The sequence below is a fragment of the Anabrus simplex genome, chromosome 8 (genome assembly GCF_040414725.1).
Source record: "Anabrus simplex isolate iqAnaSimp1 chromosome 8, ASM4041472v1, whole genome shotgun sequence".
NCBI lineage: Eukaryota > Metazoa > Arthropoda > Insecta > Orthoptera > Tettigoniidae > Anabrus > Anabrus simplex.
Window position 1 is genome coordinate 13,669,018 of NC_090272.1, and position 24,822 is coordinate 13,693,839.

Sequence of the window (24,822 nt, forward strand, 5' to 3'; positions counted from 1 at the left end):
CTTTACCACGACTAAGGTCAGACACGTTTTCTCAGTCCTATATTCTTAAAAAAAATGTTGCCGTCATTTTTCGAAGTGTGTTAGTTGGGGGTCGTGAGTTGATCGTATGGTTTTAGCATAATTATGTATGTTATTAGCGTAGTAGCTAGAAATTAACTGATAAGAGACAAAAAATCGAACTGGTTGCTGATAATCTGTTGTTTTGCTCCTTAAAATAAAAATCGGCGCCATCAACGTCGAAATGCGAGGAATTGGGATGGCTCAATCAGCTACGTGCATGCCAATCTTTACGCGTTCCTTCAAGGAATTCTGGAATTCACTGAGAATTGTTTACTTGCTCAACCATCCCTGAAGCCATCGTGTTCCCGTAAGTGCAAATTCAGCCTCAATTTCGGATTCTCGATCGCTTTCAAAAATATATCCATGAATTTGAGTCGCATTTAATTGCTGGTTTGTTACTTTTCAGCGTTTAGCATGCTTGACAGTACATTTGTCTTTCGCGATGGATTAGTTTTTAATTCTGTTGGTATGCAATATTATAATAAACAATGATTATTTCGTATTGTATACTTGCTCCTTTAGTACAGATCATTAGAGAAATGTGGCAAAAGGATGTAAAGGTAAGCGTACTTCACGTTTAATATAATTAACTGCATCATTGTGGTCTTGTAATCCGGGATAAAATGCGAAATGTACAGTTTGTTTCCGAGCGAAATTACATTTTTATGAAAAGTTATCGTGGTCGATGATTATATATGGCCTCGTGTGTAGGCATCTTGATATGACGCAATCTGGCTGCTTGCTCGTCAGTTTTCGACGTTCCGATTTACTCTAGAGCTACTACATGGTAGAGTAAACCGCATCTCTCTCTAGGGTGTCTTTGGCTGAGTTTCAATGAATTTTGTTGGGTGGACACCAAATGTGCCGACATCGTACGATATGGAGTGTGAAATGGACATTTTTTCTGTCCTTCAAAATTTCGACTACCTCTGCCGGGTTTGAACCCGCTATCTTGGGATACGGAGGCCGACACTCGACCACTGACCCACAGAGCAATAACGAGGTAACAATGATGTGTGTGGGTTATATGTATTAATTGGCTTAGTATGAGAAGACTGGGAGAGGCAGTACTGTAATTTGTTGTTTTAAACTTGTAGTGACTTACAGTTGACGCAAGGTTTATGTAGTATATTTGAAGTAAATGGAAGTAACGTTGAAATAATGTGTGTTAAACGTTTAATGGGTGTTGATGCTGTAAATTTCACCTACACTTTGTTTCCTTTGTCATTTTCTTGAAATTAGAGTGGAAAATGTTGGGATTCCAGCAGTTGATAGGGCCTACGTTGAACAACCAATTCTACAGATCATGAATCTCTTGCATGATATTGTTTCGCTACTAAGCCAGCGGTGACTAACACAGGTACCGTTGGTCGCCGAGCTGTACAAAGTAAAAATAAACATATATTTAAAAAAAAGCAGGAACCAGTTTCACGAGTAGACATCGTGCGGAGAAAATCAGGCATGGTGACGTCATTGAAATTACTTTCGTGAAAAGGTAGAGCGAGACGGTATGTGATAAACGTAGAAAGAGAACACAAGGTGAGAGGAGATAGTTTGTTGGCCATGGTTAACGCGCTGGAGCGTTTAGTGAGGCATAGACCTGTCGGCAGTTGCAAGCCTTGCTGAATTTCAGCATTGTGCTGTAACAACGTGGCATTTGACTCCAGTGACAGTACAACGTTTGCCGTGTCATGTGGTTTTGACATTATTATTTCATATGTCAGATATGTGTATATGCCATTTTAATTTAGTACCGATAGTTGTAATAATAATGATATGCTGACGTCAAGTACAATGGAAGATACTAAAGCCTCCAATAATAACGAGGACGACATTAAGCCAGATTCGAAATTAACCCAGATACCAGATGTCAGAGATGATGGAACTGACGGTCCTGAATCTTTAGAATATGAAGAAGATTGTTATTATTCCTACATCGTGGACTCCGAAGCGATGGGTTTAGATAATAATTGGGCTGATGAAATATATTATTCAATAGATAGTGAAACTGGGGGTAGCTTACCCCTAGGACTAGTTGATACGTTAAGTGTCGTCGACGATTCCTGTAGTGTCGAAACGGAGTTTTATTCGAAATCCCCTAATAAAAAGACCAAAAGTGTAAGAGTGACATTCCAAGACATCTCTAAACCTTATCTCGCTCGTGTAACCAGTCCTAGAAATTATCGAAGATTTCTTCAGTTAGTCAAAGGTATGTTTGATATATCTTCTTTTTTTAAGTGCTTCGCTGAATTAGAGCGATATTTATTAAGTAGGAATGAGAAACAGCTGTTCAGTGACAGTTGACAGGTTCGTGTAGCTCCCTTGATAGTCGCGACTCGGCGTTTATCCACGTGCGTGTGCAATCTCGTATTGAATGTTTTATAGTTTCTTACTTTGTGATTTACACATTCCTTCATAGCAGTTTACAATATGAAGTAGTCTTGAGTGATTCTGTGACAAATATTATTGGTACTTTTCGGTTATTTTCAGATTGTTTTTTTTTTTATCAATCATGGGTTGTCGATACCTTTACTACGAAAGTACGGTTTCCTTCAAGAAAACTGACACTGGAGATTGATTTTCCTGCAGTATGTTGATAGACGGTATGCCTTTCAGCGTTCAGTCTGCAAGCCTCCTTGAATTTACTGAACATCTCCACTTGTAACTAGCTCTGTGGCATCATTACGAACTGAGTTTTGGTCTCCCTCTTCTACTCGTACCTTTCATGACAGGATCCGTTTTCATAGGTAACCTATCCTCCATTCGCCTCACATGCCCCCTCTCATTCTAAGTACCCTCCTGCCATTGTTCCCACCGGTTTGTACCAGTGATCATTTTCTCTTCTTTCACATCTGATGTCCTGAGTACACCCAGCTTTCACTGCCATACAGACCCATGTAAAGATAGTTAAGATAGTTTTGTCTGGGAGCTGTCTTCTTTCTTACAGAATACTGTTGATCGCAACTGCGAGCTCACTGCATCAGCTTTACTGCACCTTGATTCAATCTCGCTGTACTACCATCCTGGGAGAATACACTTCCTAATATTTGAAATGATCTTCCTGTGCAAGTTTTGTATTCCCAACCTGACATTGTTACCTTAGAGTTTCTTCACTCTCACGTCACGTTAGTCTTAGAAAGGCTACGTTTCATATCAAACTCTCTGCATCTTTTTAAAAATTCCAAGCAGGCTTTCAGCACAGTCTGCCATTAAGACAACATTGTTGACATAGGCAATTTTATACCTTAAACTATAAACAACAAAGCTTACAGCCTTGTCTAACCCCTGTAAATACTAAGAACTCAATCAAGCATCAATTCTCACTGTAGCCTTTGGTTATTTTTAATAATTTACTCTTAATCCCATAATCCTTCAGTACGGTTCACATTGTTTCCCTCGTTTCTCTGCCATGTTTCCCCAGATCTACAAACCATAACCATAACTGTCTATTCCCCTCATAACATGTTTTTCATTTTGAAAATCTATCCTGACAGCTCGTCTGTGGGTTTTTATTTATTCTGAATGACTGGTCGCATTCTCCTTCCAAAATGCCAGGGTAAAGAGGTGGAAGGCCTGACCTGTCATTAGCCTGGAAGTGAAAATGGGAAACCATAGAAAACCATTCTCAGGAGAGCCGACGTGTCTGCCAAATACAGAGCTTGGCCCCATAGCTACTCAGAAGTTACTATATATACATTGAAAGAGAATACTTTATATAGTTTTATCCAACTGTGTTATTGGGGGTTTATTGGCTGATTATATTTTATTACCACAGCTCATCAACATGGCTAATAAAAAGTAAACAGGAGAAGTGTTCCAGAAGTTGGAAAGTTCACTCTTTTCTGTACTCTCTGAGTTCTTTTTGAGCACACTGTTACGTGATAAAAGGCTGACCTGTTTGCATAAGAAACGTGTGTGTTGAACGCCATGTGTACGTTTGTCCGTTAGAGGTCAGCACTAATCAGACTGCTACAACCCCGGTCGAAGTGGAGACGGAGTGACTCGCCTCACAACGTCGGTGTGGGTAACGGTGTTGTTTGGTGCGCTACATCATCATGGACCACTGCGTCCTAATGTATATTTTGTACAGTGTAATTAGTTTAGTGAATAAATTCTGTAATGTACATACTGTATATTGGCCTTCCTTTTGCACTTAATGATAATGAAGTAGCCTACATTTCGGACTGTGGGAAGAGCTAGGCCTCATTCAACATGAGTGATCCACTCTAACATGAGACCGAACATTTTGGTCCTCCGGTGCCCGATGTAATTCATTGACGATATTACATCTCATAATCTGCACATTTAGGCCTATCAGTGATTACAGTTTATTTAAAAGTGTTTATATTTGTACGAATGTGTTCGTTTTACCGCCAAGTCTACAACCACCCACGTGCTAGGTACTGCGCAGTAAAGTACAAACGAGTGATTCAACTAACGTGCCATGTATGTGATTCACAACCATTTTCTACATGAAACACTGGGACTTGTGATGTGATTAACTGAGTTCTAATATAGTTCTCATTCATTTTAAACTTCGAGATTGAAGCATGTGTTCCTGCCATCTTGTGCGGATGAATACAGTCTTGCCAACACATTTGGTGAGATTCCAAGGAGTAGTCCAAATCCGTAGCAGTAGTTCCAGAAGTGACCACAAGAGTGCAACCCAGCCGCTCCAAGCTCTTTGGTTTCAGCCCTCCTGTGGAAGGATACATCCTTCTGATCTGTAAGTAGTCTGGCATTCCCAGTCCTTATATCCGTTATTTCTTGTTATCCTTCACCATGGATCCTGTCCAGTGAAAAGGTCTCTTAAAGAAGAGAGCAGTTATAAAGTCTCGTGTAAAGCATATAGTTAGCTTTGTCAGTGCATTTAATGAAAGCTCCAATCTGAATGATATTCAAGTTAGGCAAAGGCTGCTATGTTCAAGTAAGGAGGAATACAACGATGTTCAAACCCAGTTAGAAATTAACGATACTGAAGAAGTTCATGATGCGGATAGGGAATCCATTGAAGGACCCATCCTAGAAATAGAATCTAATATGGAAACTCTGTTGAATGCAAATTAGAGTGCAGCTTCCCCCGCAACATCTAGTTCTTCAAATACCGGTAGCATGCATGAAATAAGACTCCCTAAAATTTCACTGCCAAAATTTACGGGAATTATTTCTGAATTTATTCACTTTCGAGATACCTTCCAGAGCCTGGTAATTAATAATCGTGCCTTAACATACAGAGGTACTATTACCTGCTATCATGCTTATCGGGAGAACCTCACAAATTAATTGAAAGCTTGCCTGTCACTGAAAGCAATTTCAAGGTAGCTTGGAAATTAATCTTTCAGAGATATAATAACCCCAAATTGATTGTAGACCTACACGTTAAGCAACTGCTAGATCTTCCGTCAGTTAAAACAGAATCAGCTAAGGATTTAAGAGTGTTGCTAAATCAACTGCTGAGCAACCTGAGCGCTATCGAAGTAATGGAGATAGATGTGCCTCTGCATCAGATTTTGTTATCTCACTTAGTGCTAGATCGAATCAGCCTCGGTCTAAGAAAACAGTGGGAAGTTAAATCCTCAGATAAGAAGTTCCCTCGCTTGAAGGATTTAGTAGCTTTCTTGGAAAATAGTTGTCAAACTCTGGAGCTAATCAACCCCGAAAAACACCAAAGCAACAAGCAACAGGTCGTATCGAAACATGGTGGTGATAAGGGCAGTAAGAAGTCCTTTGTCACAACAGCAACTCATTGTGAGTTTTGTAAAGCTTCTCATACCCTAAGAAAATGCCCTAGGTTTCGTGAAGCCAGCGTTGGAAATAGAATTTCACCAAGAAATGTAAACTTAGCTTTAACTGTCTGGGTGCTAATCATACTTTAAAGGAGGGTAGTTCAGGAAATTGTTGAATCTGCAATAATAGACATCATACTCGGTTGCACAAGGAGCAGAGTACTTTCTACAATGCTTCTACAACATAAGAAACCAACCAGACTCGGCAGCAAACCTACTGTGCTGTGAAGAGCAACTATACTCGTGGTGGTCACAGACAAATGTGGGAATGCACATCAGTGTCGAGCTCTACTTGACAGTGCGTCTCAAATGCATTTCATGTCCAGGCATTTGGCAGATCGCTTAGTGATTGAATTGAGTCGGCACTCAATGCCTATAAGGGGAAATAGTGTTACTAAGGCAACTGAATCATCATATTTATCAAATTTAAGTTACATCCAGGATCACAGACTACACTACCCCTATTGTTTGTGCTGTACTTCCTTGCAAAACTGGTCAGCTCCCTACAGTACAGCTTGACACGTCTGACTGGCAGCTACCACAGGACATTCCCTTGGCGGATCCTCAGTTTAGTACACCAGGTGAAGTTGATTTACTACTGGGGGCTTCTGTGGGTTTTTTTTTACATACTGCGTCTTGGTCAACTCTCGAGAGAAAATCATCCCGTACTACAGGACACTGAATTTGGCTGGATCTTATCAGGCAAGATACCACCACACTCTCTAAAGTCTACCATCAAGAAAGTAATGTCTTGTCTTGTGCGCAGCAATGAACTGCACATACAGGTTGAACAGTTCTGGCAACAAGAGGAAGTAAAGATATCTCCCCCGCGTTCTAAGGAAGAAAGTCAGTGCGAAGAACACTTTGTGAACAATACTACTAGAGATAGCACCAGAAGATATGTTTAAGACTGCCTATTAAACCACACCATGAGGAACTTGAGGATTCATTTAAATACACCACTCGTTGTCTCAGTCAAATTGACCAGCGGTTACATCGCCAATCAGACTTGAAGAACTATGTCGAGTTCATGACAGAATATGCTGATCTTCATGACATAAAACTTGTGACAACGCAAACCAATAAGCCAACATTTTACCTGCCGCATCATGCTGTAATTAAGGGGTCCAGCAGTACCACTAAGGTCAGTCGTCTTAAATGCCTCTGCTAAAACTACTGGTAACTACTCGCTAAACAATATCTTGATGGTTGGACTCACGGTGCAAGAAAACTTGTATTCTATCATCTTGAGATTTAGAACACACAAGTATGCCTTCACTGCAGATGTTACAAAAATGTACAGGTAAATTCTAGTTCATCCTGATGACGAAGATCTGCAACGCTTTATAGCGTTCATCTATGAATGAACCTATCCAGATTTATCGACTTTCCACTGTAACTTATGGTACATCAGCAGTGCCTTTTTTAGTCACGAGATGCCTGGTACAACTTGCCAACAATGGTGCACTGCAATATCCAAGAGTGTCGGAGACATTATGAAGAGACTTCTATGTAGATGATGTTCTGAGTGGAGCAGATACCATTGGAGACGCACTCACTCTGCAACAAAAGCTGATCGAACTACTCGGTAGCGCAGACTTCCCACTTTACAATTTTTCCCTCTTTGTAAATGGTGTGCTAACCATCCCTAGAGCATTTACCTCCTGAGCACCAAGAATCACAACTGCCCTGGAGTCTGGCTGACAAGGAAGAGGGTACTATTAAAGTCTTGGGACTACTGTGGCATCCTCTAAAGGACATCTTCCAGTTTGTAGCTACCAGTCTCACACAGAAGACCAAAACCTGGACAAAACATAGTGTGTTATCTTGCATTTCATCCATTTTGATCCTTTGGGACTCTTAGGTCCAGTAATAATGAAATGTAAAATTTTCTTGCAACACTTCTGGCAAGCGAAAGTGGACTGGGATCAGAGTTTGCCACCTGAGCTATTAACTACTTGGGAACAGTTTCACGCACATTTTCCATCACTCATTGACATTCACATCCCTCGAAGAGTGATGGGAGACAGAAATCAAACAATATGAGTTACACGGATTCTCTGATGCTTCAGAAAGGGCCTTTGGAGCATCTCTTTATCTATGGAGTAACAGTAATGCTGTTAAGCTCCAGATCCAGAGTAGCACCTCTGAAACAGATTTCCCTCCCTAGACTTGAACTATGTGGTGCATTACTCCTTGTAAAATTAATGGATAAGGTTAGAACTGCACTTCCTAAAAACTGAACAAAACTACTATTGAACAAATTCTACTATAGTACTAGCTTGGCTTGCAGGAGAGCCCGCATCGTGGAAAACTTTTGTTGGTAATAATGTGTCCGAGGTACAACAACTTTCGTCTGTAGAACAATGGAACCATGTGACATCACAGGACAATCCAGCTGACATTTCGAGAGGGATTGAACCGCATCGACAATCTGTTATGGTGGGCGGGACCATCCTGGCTATACCAGCCGCCGTCAGCCTGGCCTTTCAGAGACATGAAGAAAATTCCCAAACTCACTGATGTACCAGAGCAACGGAAACCAGCTGTTTGCTCACTTGTCAGTTATTTCCTTGAAGACTTAGTCCAACGCTTTTCTTCTTGGTCATGGCCTTTGTTCTGAGATTCATGAACAACCTCAGGCTTGCTGCTTCAAGGAGACAGGTGGGAAGTCTGACTGTAGTAGAACTTCAAGAGGCATCGCACAGGATCATTCGTACTGCCCAAGAATGAGAATATGGTAAGGAGCTTCAAGATCTGCGACTTGGCAGACCGATCGCAAAGGACAGCAAGTTGAAGTCTCGTCATCCCTTTGTAGATGCAAACCAGATGCTTAGGGTGGCTGGCAGATTGGAACAATCTCAAGCTCCGTACAGCCAGAAATATCTCATCTTACTACCTAATCATAATGTGACCAGGTTGTTAGTAATGTGCGAGCACATGCAACTTCTGCATGCTGGACCCCAACTTTTGCTTGCAACCATTAGACAGCGATATTGGATACCTAATGGTAAGTCTGTCATTAGGCACATAACACACAAGTGTCTCCCTTGCTACTGGTTGAAGACAAGTACATCAACTCTACTCATGGGCCAGGTCCCACACCACAGGGTAGAACCCAACAGACCATTTTTCTACTGCGGAGTTGACTATGGGGGTCCACTTTACATTAAGCAAGGGACCCGTAAGAGCAAAACAAAGGTAAAATGTTATATTGCTCTATTCATCTGCATGGCTACCAAGGCGATCCATCTTGAACTTGTCTCTGACCTGTCTACTGATGCGTTCCTAGCTGCTCTGTGTAGATTTAAATCACGTCGGGGTATCTGTCAGAATATCTACAGTGACAATGGAAGTACATTCTTGGGAGCAAGAAACGAGCTATGGGAGCTTCACACCGATCTCGAGCACATCAGAGGAAAGTGGATGACTTTGCATCTCAATGTGGAATACAGTGGCATTTTATTCCACCGCATGCCCCTCATTTTGGTGGGCTGTGGGAGGCTAGCATAAAGTTCCATTTGAAGAAGGTTGCAGGAAATCTTGTACTGACGTTTGAAGAAATGTCAGTGTTTTTAGTCCAGATTGAGGCATGCCTGAATTAGACCAATTGCCAAGTTGTCTGATAGTCCTGATGACTATTCATTCCTGACTTCCGGCCACTTCCTGATTGGAGAACCTCTCACAACCATCCCAGAGCCAGATTTATTTGCAGTTTCAGGTTCTCATCTGCAGGCAGTACATCTTGAAGCGATGGTCAAGGGACTATCTACCTCAGCTCCAGCAGTGGACTAAGTGGTCAGCAGGAAGTGTCAACCTTCGACCCGGAACTCTGGTTCTTCTCAAGGAAGACAACTTGCCACCTCTCGTGTGGCAGACAGGGATCGTGGTAGATATGCACGCAGGTGCCGACGGCTTCGTGTGAGTCACTATTCGCACTCCCAACGTGACCTTCAAACGCCCAGTTGCAAAACTTTGCCTCTTCCCAGAAGAGGTTGAACCTGTACATAGTGAAAAAGTGTAATCTTTCATGTGCTAAACCTTTTGCTTTTACATTTGACATTTTCAGTGTGAGTGCTAATTTTTATTGTTAATAATATTTGTAATTTATATATAAATTAGGTGGGCGGTATGTGAACGCCATGTGTACGTTTGTTAGAGGTCAGCACTAATCAGACTGCTACAACCCCGGTAGAAGTGGAGACGGAGTGATGCTTCTCACAGAGTCAGTGAGTTACGAGACTTGAACTAGCGTGGGTAACAGTGTTGTTTGGTGCGCTACATCATCATGGACCACTGCTTCCTAATGTATATTTTGTACAGTGTAATTAGTTTAGTGAATAAATTATGTAATGTACATACTGTATATTGGCCTTCCCTTTTTCACTTAATGATAGTGAAGTACATTTCGTGGACTGTCGGAAGAGCTAGGCCTCGCTCGACATGAGTGATCCATAAATGCTTACAATGTAGTGATTATTTTAATCCACCTACTCAATACAAATTGGTTTTGTGTTGCTAGTTCATAATACTAACACGAATTTACAGGGACATGTTTCGCTTTATTTACAAGCATCTTCAGCCTACATAATTGTCTCAAGGTTAAGACCTGTCATAATTTGGTTGTTTTTACAAATTTTTTGCTTGAGTATAAATCCATGTTTAGTAATATGTAAAAAAAAAAAGCATAGGAATTATGTACACATTAAAAGTATGACAGTATGAATTACAGTGTTGAATTGCAGTAACCCTTAATTCTAAAATACATTGATGTCAAAAACATAGTAACTACAATTTAAACATTTTTGGCTAAAATTGTTTTCACAATGCTGTGGTTGATTGAATCAACTGTAATATGGCTTTAAGTTTGAGTCATAAATATAAACTGAACGTTAAAATATAGGAGCCATTTTTTCTAAAATCCATTGATTTCTGGAACACAGTAACTTCTGATATTGAGAATTTGGTTAATAATTGTGATCTCCAATGCAATTATTTAAAATCAACTACGATTTGACTCTGTGTGTAATTTTGAGTCGAAATGATATTCTAAAAATTAAAATCTTGGAACCGTTCGAGACCAGCTTCTAGAATTTTCGAGGCTTGCTGCAGTTTGGTGATTTGATCAGTGAAAGTATTAGAATAATTAGTTCTTGTTTATTGTGACTTGAATATCCATTGGTAGCAGATTGTATTAATGTAGTTGTAGTTAAAAGGGGGGGCTTCTATCCAAATCTTGAGTAGCTGTTTGTTTCTTTCGAGGTAATAGAATGAGTGAAGCTTCCCTTTGACTGCTCCTACAAAGTCTTGTGGTCTTTCTTACATTACTGTGACAAAACCAATTTGTATTGAATAGATGGATTAAAATAATCACTATATGGTAAGCATTTATAGCAAATTTCAATACGGGTCTAATCATAACATTAGTTACATGTAAAATGAATAATCCACTCGAACATGAGACCAAACAAAGTGCACTGTCTGGTTTGTGGTATTTATTGTTCCTGGAAATCTTATGATGGAATCTGTGGCATAATAATAGTAGTAATAATAATAATAATAATAATAATAATAATCATCATCATATGGTCTCGGCTATGGTATGTAGACCTTTTAATTTCATGCTAACTGGGTCTTTTGACCTTCAGTGTTACTCTACGCCCACTAGATGGTAAACGAAATCTCTTTTGGGCGTCTATGGCAGAGTTTTAATTAATTTTGTCGGGTAAACACCAAATATGTCACCAGAGATCTTTTACATGCCGACATCGTACGACATGGAGTGTCGAATGGACCTTTTTCCGCCTTTCAAATATCTGTCTGCTGGGTTTGAACTCGCTATCTTGGGATCCAGAGGCTGACACTCTACAACTGCTAACCTGGTTATCACTGGTCTTCGCTCCTGTCATGCTCTGGTGTACACCCTGCCATGGCACTGGTACTGTAGAAATAGACATATTTCTTCATGGCTTCTTCTTAAAGGCTGGTAGATGGCAGTTTGTTTTGAACTGATCATCCATGAAAATCTGGAGGCAGCAGTTTCCCCTTTCCCAATGTTTTAAGGAACTTGCTTCGACTTTTTCTATCTTCGTGTGATCAGTCGCTCACTGATTTTTTCTCATAAGTTGTTATTGGTGCAAGTGTGGTTTGAAATAGGCATTGCCTTGCTGGTAGAAATGAGCTACTTGCTGCTGTTACTGTTCGTTATCGGACCTGTTTACTGAAAAATGCCGCAAAAATAAACTTCATAATAAATTCGTATTGTCAGCTGCAACAAGAAATAAGGTATTAATAATTGAATCCACTTTACAAGACAGTACACTATTATTCATTTTTTTTTTTTTTACATTAAGGAAAGGGACATGTTTGTCTGGCTACATAATCCAACATTGAGTTATTCCACCTAAAAACTAGCCCTGTTTGATCAGATATATACATATTCAAGGCTTCCAACATGAGATCACATCGACGTATTTGAAGTTTGAATTCAGATTTTAGCACACTGATCATCTTTTGTCCGGCCCTGTGGTGTAGGGGGCAACACGTCTGCCTGTCCTCCGGCGACCCCGAGTTAGATTCCTGGCCGGATCAGGGTTTTTAAATTGTAATGATTAACATTCCTGGCCTGGGAACTGGGTGTTTGTGTCGTCCTTAATGCTCCTTTCCTCACATTCAACACTCTACACTTCCGCAATTCCAATTACATGAAGGTTCATATCATATGGTGCAAAGTCGTGGCAAAAGATCTCTAGAGGTCGATGCCGCAAATATATAGGTATCATTAAAAAAATGATCATCTTTTTAATTTCACTTTGAATATCAAAAACTCGGTGGGACTTTTATCACTTAATCATTTATTATTGAAAACGCACACTTGCTGTGCAGAAAACTACTACATTACATTTACATTTCTTTTCTTTGCTATAAGCTGCGATGGATTTCTGTCTATTCCTGTATTTTATAATGTGGTATCTATCACAGAATTCCAAGCACATCTCGCACACATTCTTTTGTTTTGTGAAATAATTTGTTGCAGCACACCTTGTAGTGAAAACCATGGATTGCCAGTCTCGTCGTCACGTGTCGCATATCATGATTAGCTTCCATCCAGGTCCTGTCTTGCATAGATGTTGCATAGAAGTCCTCTGGTATGTTGTTTTTCTTCTCATGCAGATCTTGTATAAGCTGATACCAGCTGGAAGTATGTGTTCGCATCTCAGATCCTTTATTAAGAAGGTCTCCCTAGTAAGCTCATACACTAGCCTCGATCTTACATTCTGCGGAACTCTCTTCAGGTATCTAGCCTTTACTCAGTCCAATTCTTCCAGCTGTTTGTATGTGAGGTATTCTCCTACAAATTCTAGGCCATACATCGGAACAGTATCTTTAACCTAAACAGGTCCATAGCTGTGCTGATCGATAGTTGTGTGATGTTTCTGATTTCATTCATAGCTCCATTGGCCGCCACTGCTCTAGATCTAATATGTAATCTGAAACTCTTTCCCATTGTTTGGATTGTGATACCTAGATATTTAAAATTGTTAGCCCTCTTGAGTAGTTTGCCATTGCATTTGACGTTCTCTGCTTCAGTGAGTCTTCCTCCTTTCCTAAACACTACCAATTCCGTCTTCTCTTCGTTTATCTGAATGTTGTTTCTCTCCGCCCATTCACATAGTGTGTTTATTGATACTGGCAGTTTATCTGTCGCCGAGATGGCCATGTCATCAGCGTATATATAATCTTTATTCTCATTCTAGGACCATCCACTGTATTTTTACGTACGTCATACGATCTGATATTCCACCTAGTTTTAATAAGAAACGTCAACTTTGCACCAATATGACGTTCTTTACATCTTCTCACTGGATTCGTTACACATGCTCGTTGATCGTCTTTTTTCTGCTACAAATAACATTATGCACTTCATTATCAGCCTTTGCCGACGCACCTGAATGCTGCATGTCAACGGCATCCTCAAGAAGAACTTTAACAACAAGCTTTACTGTATCGTCTCATGTGTATGATTTTAATTTTGTTCATCAACAGCTTTTGAATGTTTGTACTTGGAACAATCTGGAACATACTCGCTATTTTGGTTGACATGTTTGGCAACCCAATTTATTTTAATGTGTTGTTCTGTCCTTGTCTTTTGTGCTTTTTCTTAAATATCTTACGGCTGTTGATGTCTACAAGTTAGACGAAATATGTCCCGTCATAGTTAATAATGTTGTTTAAATAAATAGACAATAAATTTATGGTATTGTAAAGGTGGAATATTGACTTAACCTAAAAGTAAACCTGAGTGTCATCCCTGTCATTTCACAGGACCTTCCTACCCCTGTTGACTCCACCTCCCTCCCCAACCCCAGTTCTGAGAACCTTATCCGGTTTCTCACCATGGTTTTCCAGAACATTCTTTGATTCAACCGACCTCATATCCTCTCCCAAGTCCAGTTAGCAGCGCAGCTGGTTCTAAATACTCATGTGGACATCGCGTATTCGGGGAATAAGATGCATTTTGCATTTTTTCCCCTTAATGCGGTTCCCCTTCTGAGAAAATGTTTCAGATTTATTACGTTAACCTTCAATCTCTTCAAACCAGCTGTGCTCTCCTGGAGTTCGCCTTAAATCTGTACGCCCCGGATATTTTCATTCTTAACGAAACTTCCTTGACCTTTAAACAACAACCCCATTTTCCGAAATATAGTTTCTATCGTGCGGATAGGTACTATGAATCTCGCGGTGGTGTAGCTGTTGGCGTTAAACGTGGTATTACTGCTAAACGTCACATTTCACTTTCCCTAACAACTTTTCTGAATATCTCATTTTAGAAACGTTTCTTCCAAATAATTCTTATATTACTTTTATTACTCTCTATCTCCCTCCTCGCACTCCTCCTCCACTCGATTTAATTCGATATATCAATACCACTTTCTCCAACTGCTGATATCAATATTACTTCGTATACTGTAACTGAAGTTACTGCTTTTAATACGATGCTTACTGTTATCCGGGGCATGCAGATCCCCTTCCCTTTCCCCACCCGCCCCATTTCCAACTCTACCCCCGATGCTCTCATCGTTTCCCCATCCCTTTACACTCTTATCCTTGATAAGCTTCTTCCAAAAAATTCTGACCATACACCTGCTCTCATTACTGTCCCTCATTATTCATATACTAATCGCTCTCTCCCTCCTCACCCTCCCCCCACCTGCCGGTTCTCGCAGACCAACTGGACTAATTATCGTAAGACAATCACTGATTTACTTCAGGACTCCCCTCCCCCCACCTCCCTTCCTAACCTTCTTGCTTTAATCTCCCAAGTAGAACATACCCTTCCTGTTGCTGATCGTCATATCCCTCGTCATTCTTACCACCCCTCCAAACCCCCCATTCCCCCTAAAGCTCTATCTGTACTTCAACTTGCTCATGATTATTACCGCTACTCGTGATCCTGTGACCTTACGTGACCATCGCCGTCGCTTACGTCACGCCCGGTCTTGCATCAAAGCACTTAAGACAATGGATGACAGCTTGTAATGACCTCAAAGACGTTCATGAACCACATAAATTCTGGACAACTTTCCGACGCTTGACTAAAACGAATAAATCTCTCCCGACTTATCCTCTTCACTCTGGTCCTTCCCCACCTATTACTGATAAAGATGAAGCAGACGTTTTTGCCGATCACTATTCACGTCTTTTTTCCCCTCCTTCCCTCCCACACTTTTCTCATCCTGACGAGTCGCTTATCTCACAATACACTAACCCTGATCAACCACATTTGCAACCATCTTTCTCCCATTTTTGTGATATTGATTACTCACATCCTCTCAACTCCCCTATTACCACTACTGAACTCCTGACTTTTTTACGTCATAAATGAAACACCGCTCCTGGACACGGATCACCTTACCTACCGTCATATTCGTAAAGCCCCTTTACTTATCCATCTCCTTTGCTCTATATATAATACTATGCTTTATACCGGTCTGTATCCCCCACATTGGGGCCATGCTATTATTCTTTTCCTCAAACCACATAAATCTCCCTCCGATATTCACTCCTAACGCCCCATCTCCCTTGTCACTGTCCTTTCCAAAATCCTTGAAGGCATCCTTAGTCAACGCCTGCCCCGTTATTTACATTCTCTTAACATATTACCTTCCTCCCAAGCCGGTTTCCATTCCCACTTCTCTACTCAAGACCACCTATTTCATATTACTGCCTCTCTGTCCACTTATTTCAAGTCCCATAAACCCGCTGCTCTGATTTGCCTTGTGACATAGATAAAGCTTTTGATTCTGTTTGGTATGCCGGCCTCCTATTTAACCTCCATCATCTGCCTAATCCTGCCACTTTCATTCGATTCTTTTCCAACTATCTTCGATCTCGGACAGCCACTATTAACATTAATGGATCACATTCCTATACCTTTCCTATCACCTCTGGCCTTGCTCTAGGTTCATCCCTTTCTCCGCTTCTTTATATTCTCTTTACATATGATATTCCCCATCCCCAGTCTCCCCTTGCTGACAACCTGGCTATTCTTGCTTTCAGTCCCACTTATACTTCGCTCACCCGCCGCACACAACACTACCTTAACACTCTTGAATCCTGGTTGAATAAATGGCACCTCTCTGTAAATCCCACCAAGATTACGTTCGTCGTCTTCTGTGCTAAATCCCGTATCTGCCCCTTACGCCATAAAATCCAATTAACTATAACATCCCTTTCCCCGAAACTCAAATACTCGCTTATCTCGGAATTCAAATTCAAAATAATTTACGTTGGAATCATCAGTTAACAACCCTCTATAAAAAAGCCTTACAGCGTTTCAGCGCCCTTCCATCCCTTACTAGTTCTACATCGGGTCTTTCCCCCCCTCAGATACTTCATATTTATACATCCTTCATTCGCCCTCGTATTACCTATGCCTCCCTGACTTGGATCGATGCCCAACCAACTTGAGTACTCACGCCTGACTCGCCTAGACCAACATGCAATTCGTATTACCTACTGCCTCCCTTATGATACCCCTTCCGCCCACTTCTGTCCTTATTACTCTTTTTCCTGGCATTTTCACACATCTTCATACTGTCTCCAATATCTCACATGTGCTATTTCCCATCAAAATCCCATTGTCACTGAAGCCCTTACTTTATCCCCCTTAGCCAATGCCATCCTTAGACACTCGCACACCTCAATATTCTCATCTTATTCCACCCCCACATCACTTAGCTTCCACTTCCTTTCCAGTCTTACCGCCCCACCTCACTATTAATGATGATGATGATGATGATGATAATAATATAATAATAATAGTCATACTAATGTTTCGTATCACAATGCTCCTGGTTGCGGTGCTGCTCCTCTTGTCCACCACCGACGATCTGGCGCCATAAGCGCCCTCAAGTAGTGTTTCTCCATGTGCAGTGAAGTGTAATTCACGAGAGCTCCTTTCTCCAAGTGTTTGTTTCTATTCGTTAATCTGAATGATTTCTTTTCGTGTGATTTTATTTCCTTTATCGTCTGTCTATGTCTATATTTTATGTTCTCACGTCTTCAATGAGTTATCTCTTTGGTGTTTTAACTGCACTCGCTACTGAAGTACTTTGTACGACAAATGAAAAATATCTTTCCAATTTTACTCATATTTCTGTACTTGTCTCTGGTGTTTATATTGCAGCGCACGATGAGCTGCAGGATGATTTGTTTTTTTTTTTTAGTTGCACAGTGTGTAAGACTGTTGCCGTACTTCCACATAATTTTCTGTTTCACTTTAATGCTGCTTGCTTGCACAAAGACTTTATATCTGCAATGCCTACCCCATCTTGTATATGTATGCCCTCTATTTTACAACTTTGTATTATTTTGATTCAATGCGGTATTCCTCTGTGCTGGAGCATTCTATATATTACTTACGTATGCGCACAATATACTCGCTACTTTTTGCTATTCACATTTTTTCTTCTTGACTCGCAAGGCCTAAGAGCCGCTAGTTCGGCTGATCGCCCGCCGCATAATAAGCGGCAGGAATGAAATAACTTCTGTTATGTTACGTTCACCTGCATACACCCCAGCGTCAGTGGGTAGGGTCTGACACATCCCACTCTGATGAGTCTAGTGTCAGACCTAAGACAAATCGCTGGTTAATAGAGCAAACGCCTGAAAAGCCTTGCATCTGATTTTTGATCTGAATTTTGATCTGACTTTTGAGTAGTCAACAAAAACCACATAGTTTTCCTTTTGTCTTTCTATCACTTAATAATTGGTCTTAAGGCACATGAACTGTGTTTTAAAAACTGTTTATATATGACCTGTCCCTTTCTGTTAAATAAAGTGTTTAAAAAAAAAAAAAAAAAAAAAAAAAAAGGAATAGTGTACTGTATTGTAAAGGTGGAGTCACTCAATCATTAAGACCTTATTTCTTGTTACTGAAAAATGTTCAAGTATTTAGTTCTATGATGTCCTCTGATGCTGATCTCCCAAAATGTCTTCTCCATCTTATCTCCATTTCTTGACAGATGGTTTTATTTCCTTTACTGCCGTCTGGGCTTTCTCTCTGTTTGGAGTCCGTATGACCATTTCGTCAGTGTACTGGTATCTGGGTCTTTGACTGGTGATGTCTACTGTTGCTACATTGAAGACTGCTGATTAGTACCCTATATTCACAATGGAATTTACAACTGCTTTGTTGAAAACTGAAGCTTTGTTACTACTTAATGCAGAAGAGCATGCAACATTAAAAGCTGCCACTGTGGATGGCACATGCACTGTAACAAAACAAATCCCTATTGAAATGGGTATTATGTAGGCCTGGAGATAGTTTAATGATATTGTTCAATTTCAAAAAACAACACTCCAAGAATTAAAAAATATTTCATGGTCAATTCATATTTTCTAGAATATGAAATTAATCTTTTCTGTTCCATCGCTGCTTCATTGTCAGAGCTGACTTCTCTTCTTCTTCTTCTTTTCTAGCCTATTTCAATCCACTGCTGGATATAGGCCTCTTCCATGTGCTTCCATCGTCTTCGGTCTTGAGCCACTTGGAACCAGCGTGTTCCAGCCAACAGCTTTATGTCGTCGAGCCATCTCTTCAGGGGTCTTCCAATGCCTCTCTTGTGTCCCCATGGTCTCCAGTGAACAATCCTAGAGGTCCACCTGACTGCTGCTCTTTAATTTGGGTGTAGTTTTCTTATCTTTCCAGAAGCTGACCGTATTCGGTGTATTGGATGGAAATGGATAAATGTCCTGTTTTTTATTTTCATGTGTGCAGGAGGGGGGAAAAAATGGTAATGTCTGCCTAAATAAACAGTATTGATTATACACTGAGTGGGCAAAAGTCACGGGAACGGGTGTCCCATTAGAAAATGTGCTGTGTATGACCCCTGAGCAGTCTATCACAGACACCAGTGTCGTGAAGATGGTAGCACGTCCTAAGTTAACCGACTTTGAACATTGGGTGATCATCGGCGCATGGCGAGAGATTGCAAAGATTACTCCCGAATTCGGGTTTGAGGTAAAGTGTTGAGGGTGGATCTTCAGTATCGCAGAGACAATGTTACTACCCACATAAACCGCTGCACGTGAAGACCGTAGGTGTTTAACGAACGGACATCACATCGTCTTCACAGAACCATACTGGGCGCTCGATGAGCTACTGTGAGTCAGATCACCTCCCAGTTGAATGTTTTGAGTCAGGAACCGATTTCTGCCAGGACTGTAAGGAGGCAACTGCGCCGCATAGGCTTCACCAGCTGACGACCAAGTCGTGTGTCCCTTTCCTGACACTTTGACACAGAGCTCAATAACGTGTATGGGCGTGCGAACATCGGCAATGGACTGTGGAGCAGTGATGGCATGTGGTATGGTCCAATGAATCCAGGTTCCAGTTCTATCAAGCTGATGGGCGTGCGAGTGTGTGGTGTATGCCCCGTGAAGCTATGGATCCTGCGAGTCAACAAGGTTGTGTCTAGGTGGGATGTGGCTCACTTCTGGTCTGGATGGCGTTCTCATGGTTGCAATTAGGCCCATTGTCAGGCTCCAGGGAGCGCTGACAGGTGCACGCCATGTGGACATTGTCAGACTATCTGCATCCCTTTCTGGCCCTAGAGTACTTTGATGGAGATGCCATGTTTCAACAGGACAATGTGCCATATCAGCACTCTGTGGTGGCACGCAGGTGGTTGAAGGAGCACTCCATTGAAGTTATGACCATGGATTGGCCCTTCAGATCCCCCGATCTTAATCCATTCAAGCATTTATTGGATGCTGTCGATGCTGGTGTATGCTCCATGAACCCAAAACAAACTAGACAAGACCAATTGTGGGTACTAGTGCAAGATGCGTGGATCCAGATCCCTCCAGAACGATTCAGATGCCTTGTAGTGTCAATGCTTCGCCATATTGTTGCCGTTTTGAGGCTCGCAAAGGAGCAACTCATTAACACCACAGTCATTGTCTTACCATGACTTGACCACTCAAAACCAATACTGATGTTTCAACATTGCTTCCTCTTCTGTATTAAGTGGTATCAATTTGTTCTAAAATGGGAGAAGGTGTAGTAGTAGAGTATGTGAAACAAAAAGGTTGATTTGGTAGGATTTGCAAAGTACCAGAAGATACAATTCATTTGACGTTTTGCTGGGCTGAATGCCTCTGTCCAGTGGTATTTCATGGTGCTCAAGTAAGTCAGCCCTACGTCTAGTAAATTTCCAGGAACATTAAAGAACTCTGCGGGACTAAATTTTGGCACCTCAGCATCTTCGAAAACCATAAAGGAAGTTAGTGGGACGTAAATTTATTATTATTATTATTATTATTTGACCTTTTGTCCAGGAAATGATGATTTACATTACCAATGAAACAATATTTTTGAAGAGATCCTATATTAGGCACTAAAAATGGTAAAATGCACTGGCTGAATAGTGAGAAAGGTGGCGTATGTGACTCGGCTGTGACTCCTCTTATACACTACAAACCACATGCACTAGAGTTCACCCCCACCAAGTTAGCCTTCACAGTGATGGTAGAAAAGAGTGTGAGGGGTAATATTCTACAGCAGTGTTTACTTGTCAGTGGGATCTGCTCTTTATGGTGAGGCATCCAAACAAATTTCTACTTGCAGTTTAAGAATCTCTTATTTGGGTTGGTCCGTATCGACTGTACAGTAAAGGAAAACTGTATTCCACCTTGGTCCATACAATAAAATGTGACTTAATGGAAACTTTAAGTAAATTCACATGAATGGTACATGCTTTAACACCATTCAGCCCTCTTCAGCATTGAGAACAAAAATGTAAAGTCTACAGAACACTCTAAAAACAAAAAACTAAAAGTCCTATGAAAGATCAGTCTTGAAATACTTGTCATTATAAAACCAAAGAAACACCATATAGAAGAACATACATGTACTCAATTCTAGAAGTCTTGATGTAAAGAAAATTGTGAACAAAGTTATAGGTATGAATTTGTAAGACATCAGATATGTCATGTAGAAAAATCCTGAGAAATTGGCAATTAGGAAAAATTACATTTGTTGTCAATACGGAAAATAAAACTTAGCAAATCATTTAACTGATAGACTGGCAAGCAGGTCAGCTGTTAACTATGGCAAGGGAGGGGGAAACTTTAAAAAATAACTGTTTTATCAAGATAGTGCTTTAGTTTGATCAGGAATTTAAATTGAAAATAGGGTTAATCCTGTAATCAAAATGGATGAAAACTCTTTCATAGATGGTAAGTAATTTGCAGGTATTTTCTCTGTGGAGAATCAAATCATTGTCAACAGATGTAAATTAATGATGAAAACTTTAATGCGTTTTAGTGCTGAATATTTTTTTTTTTTTTGCATTAATGGATATTGAAATTTCTATCAGTTTGGCCAAGTGCAGTTCTGATGTTTAAGTTTGGAAACATGTGAATTGGAATATGTTATTCTTGTTAACTGTATGTGTATTATAAAAAATGTAGGAGTTGGTATTCTGAGTTTTGAAAGCTCTAGTAACATTTTGTATTTTAAATAACTTCATCTGGAAAATTTGTTTATTATTATAGGTGAAAGTGAGGTATTTCTTTTTGATTTTAGGTTCCTTAGCATGGGAAGTAGAGGATTTATTTTTTTACTTTATGGATTATTTTGTCAACAACTTGTTTATCATGAACATTATTAAGTGCTGTATTATTCTTCTTTCGAATAGGCCACCTGAGGACCATGATGTAGCTTGATATTTGTCCAGAGGCTGCCTGTTTTCTTACAAGGTGGTTTGTCCTGAAACCTCTTCTGAGAGGTGCTCTGTTTCAGATGTCGTTTTCAATTATTCCCAATTCCTGTATGTCTTCACTTCTGTTAGCCATGGTGTCCCTATCTTCCTGTTCTTCCAGTAGTTAAGAAGTGAGAAGCCAGTACGTCATCCTGTAGTCCAGCTGCCGGCTGTCCGGCGCTGATGTTTCTCAGACAGTGTTGCCAGTTTTGCAATATAAATAAACTCAAACTCCTAAAATATTTCACAGATATGTAGATCAGATTCTGTGTTAAGGCGATGGAAATGCATACAGAAATACGCGAAAATTACTGCTAATATATTGAAAACCAAGAATAGTGTATTCATAATAATGAAACGTTCCAATTAAAATTAACCATACTACAAGAACAGTGTAAATATAATAAAACATTCCAGTCGAAATTACGCACGAGAATAGAATAACCGAAACAGTAGACTACAATTATAGTAAAAATAAGTCAGAATAAGAAATAAAACCCTGAGAATAGCATTACCATGGTAATAAAAAAGTCTCTCTACAATAAAACTTCAACATGCTCATAGAATAGTAGTGCCGAAATAATAAAATATTGCAATAAAATGAAACAGTTATGTACTCACATTAACTAATTCAAAGGCAATACGCCAAGTTCTCTCAGTATTTTACTTAAACTGGTCTTTCCTCCACTGAATAAGTAAGATTCTTCTGAAGAGAAGATAGTGACTTGATGCCAACAAAGTGGTTGTAAATTTGTCCAGTGTGCCTTTGAATGAAACCCAACAGGCAGTTCTCGCCAAAAGTCTCAACTTTGCTGTAGCGCCTAGAAGAATTCCAATTGAAACTTATTACCTCTATACAATCCTCAGTACATAACCTCACACCTGAAGAGGCTGAGGAAGTTAGACAAGAATGTTCCAGAGTTCTCAAAACCACTAATCCACCCAAGTCCAACTTAAAACAAGGCGAAATCCTGGCGCTAAAAGATCTAAGGGACGATTCTGAAATAATCATTCTCCCCACTGACAAGGGTAACACGACAGTGGTGATGGGTAAGGATGATCATAACAAGATCTTGTCTTTGTTAGCTCATCCTATATACAGGATTAACAGTCGTGATCCCACAACTCGGTACTCAAATGCAACCGTCAAATTGGTCAACCAATCTGTTTTTTTTTTAAATATACTTATTTATTGTCGCTTTAACTTAGAAAGTCATATCGCGACATTCAGAATTATACATAAAAGATAATTACATTGATTACATAGTTACAATTGCAAAAATAACAGTACATATTGATCAGATAGTGATTACATGTCATTGAATAGATTTGTTTCTCTAAAAAACTTAATGATGTTTTTACACTGAGTATCCTTGTTCAAGATGTCACATACACTATTATTCTGGTTTAAATTACACAATTGTCTTTGTTGATCGTATAGATGACATTCTAGTAAAATGTGGTCAACAGTTTTTCTTTTTTTGACAGGTGTCACATATTGGTGGAGGTTTTTTAGAGATGTGTGCATGAGTCGGTTTGCTATGGTCTATACGTATTCTAGTAATGAGCACTTGTTCTCGGCGCTGAAGGAATGAAACATACAATTTATCTGTAGATCCACGTCTGATAATGGAGTCTTGTGGGTTGTTCCCGTGTCCACTCAGTTAACCATTGTTTTCAGATCTTTGTAGTAAGAAAAGGAGCAACATCGGTGTGAGGAATTGGAAAGTTTGGACCATGTACAGGAAGACGAGTTGCTTGTTTAGCTGATATGTCAGCTTGTTCATTGCCTTTTATTCCCTTATGTGAGGGGATCCATATTATGGTAACTTGCTGTCCTTTATTTTTCACAGTATTGTAAGTCTGCAGTATGTCTTGGGCTAATGTATTTGAGGATGATGCATTTTGAATGAGTTTTACTGTTGATAAAGAATCACTAAGGATTAAAAAAGGTTCTTTTTGGGGGGAACTCTCTAAGGATTCCATAGCTTTTAGGATAGCATACAGTTCACATGTGAATATGGAGCATGTAGCTGGTAGTGCATACTTCACTGTGTGATCAGGGTGGACAACAGCACAGCCGCTGCCATATTCGGTTTTTGAGCCATCAATGTATATAGGAGTGTGTCTGGGCAGACTTTCACATTTTTCAGATAGCATTTGTTTAAATACGGTACTGTCTGTTGTTTCTTTATTGAATTTACTTAAATCAGATTTCCATGGAGGGAATGTGATGTCTTTTTTAGTTCTTGAAGCAATCGGGGGGGGGGGGAACTGAAGAATTAATTTCCTTTAAGTATTGCATAAACCTAATGTGGAAGGGTATATGTCTCTTTTGTAGCGAGGAATAGCGTTGAGGCTGATAGCGTGGGAAAACATACTCGTGTGCTCTGAAGTGAGGAGAGGCCGCTATCTTCACTGTGTAGTTGATAGTTGTTTTCTGCGAGTCCGAAGTGGGGGTTCATTAGCTTCTATTAATAAACTTGAGATCGGGCTAGTTTTGAATGCTCCCAGGGCAATCCTGAGATCGGGTCAAGCATTTTCAATGAGGATGCTGTAGCTGAATTATATAAAATAGAACCATAATCCAGTTTGGTGCGAATTATAGATTTGTAAGTGCACATTAATACATGATCTGCTCCCCAGTTGTTAGCTGCCAATGATTTGAGTACATTAATTTGATGTAGGCAATCTTTTTTTTACAGTTT

At 40.1% G+C, this 24,822-nt stretch overlaps 1 protein-coding gene across 2 annotated transcripts in view; it reads left to right on the forward strand.

The window, feature by feature from the left end:
• Positions 1-1,603: 1,603 nt before the first annotated feature.
• LOC136879199 (tumor protein D52) overlaps positions 1,604-24,822 on the forward strand; it is a 147,252-nt gene continuing 124,033 nt past the window's right edge. Inside the window, exon 1 of one of the 2 annotated variants that reach the window (XM_067152994.2) lies at positions 1,604-2,269. In XM_067152994.2, the coding sequence (XP_067009095.1) occupies positions 1,837-2,269 (433 nt within the window). In that variant the 5' untranslated portion in view covers positions 1,604-1,836. The remainder of the gene's footprint in view (positions 2,270-24,822) is intronic. The other variant, XM_067152993.2, reaches the window with a different exon arrangement.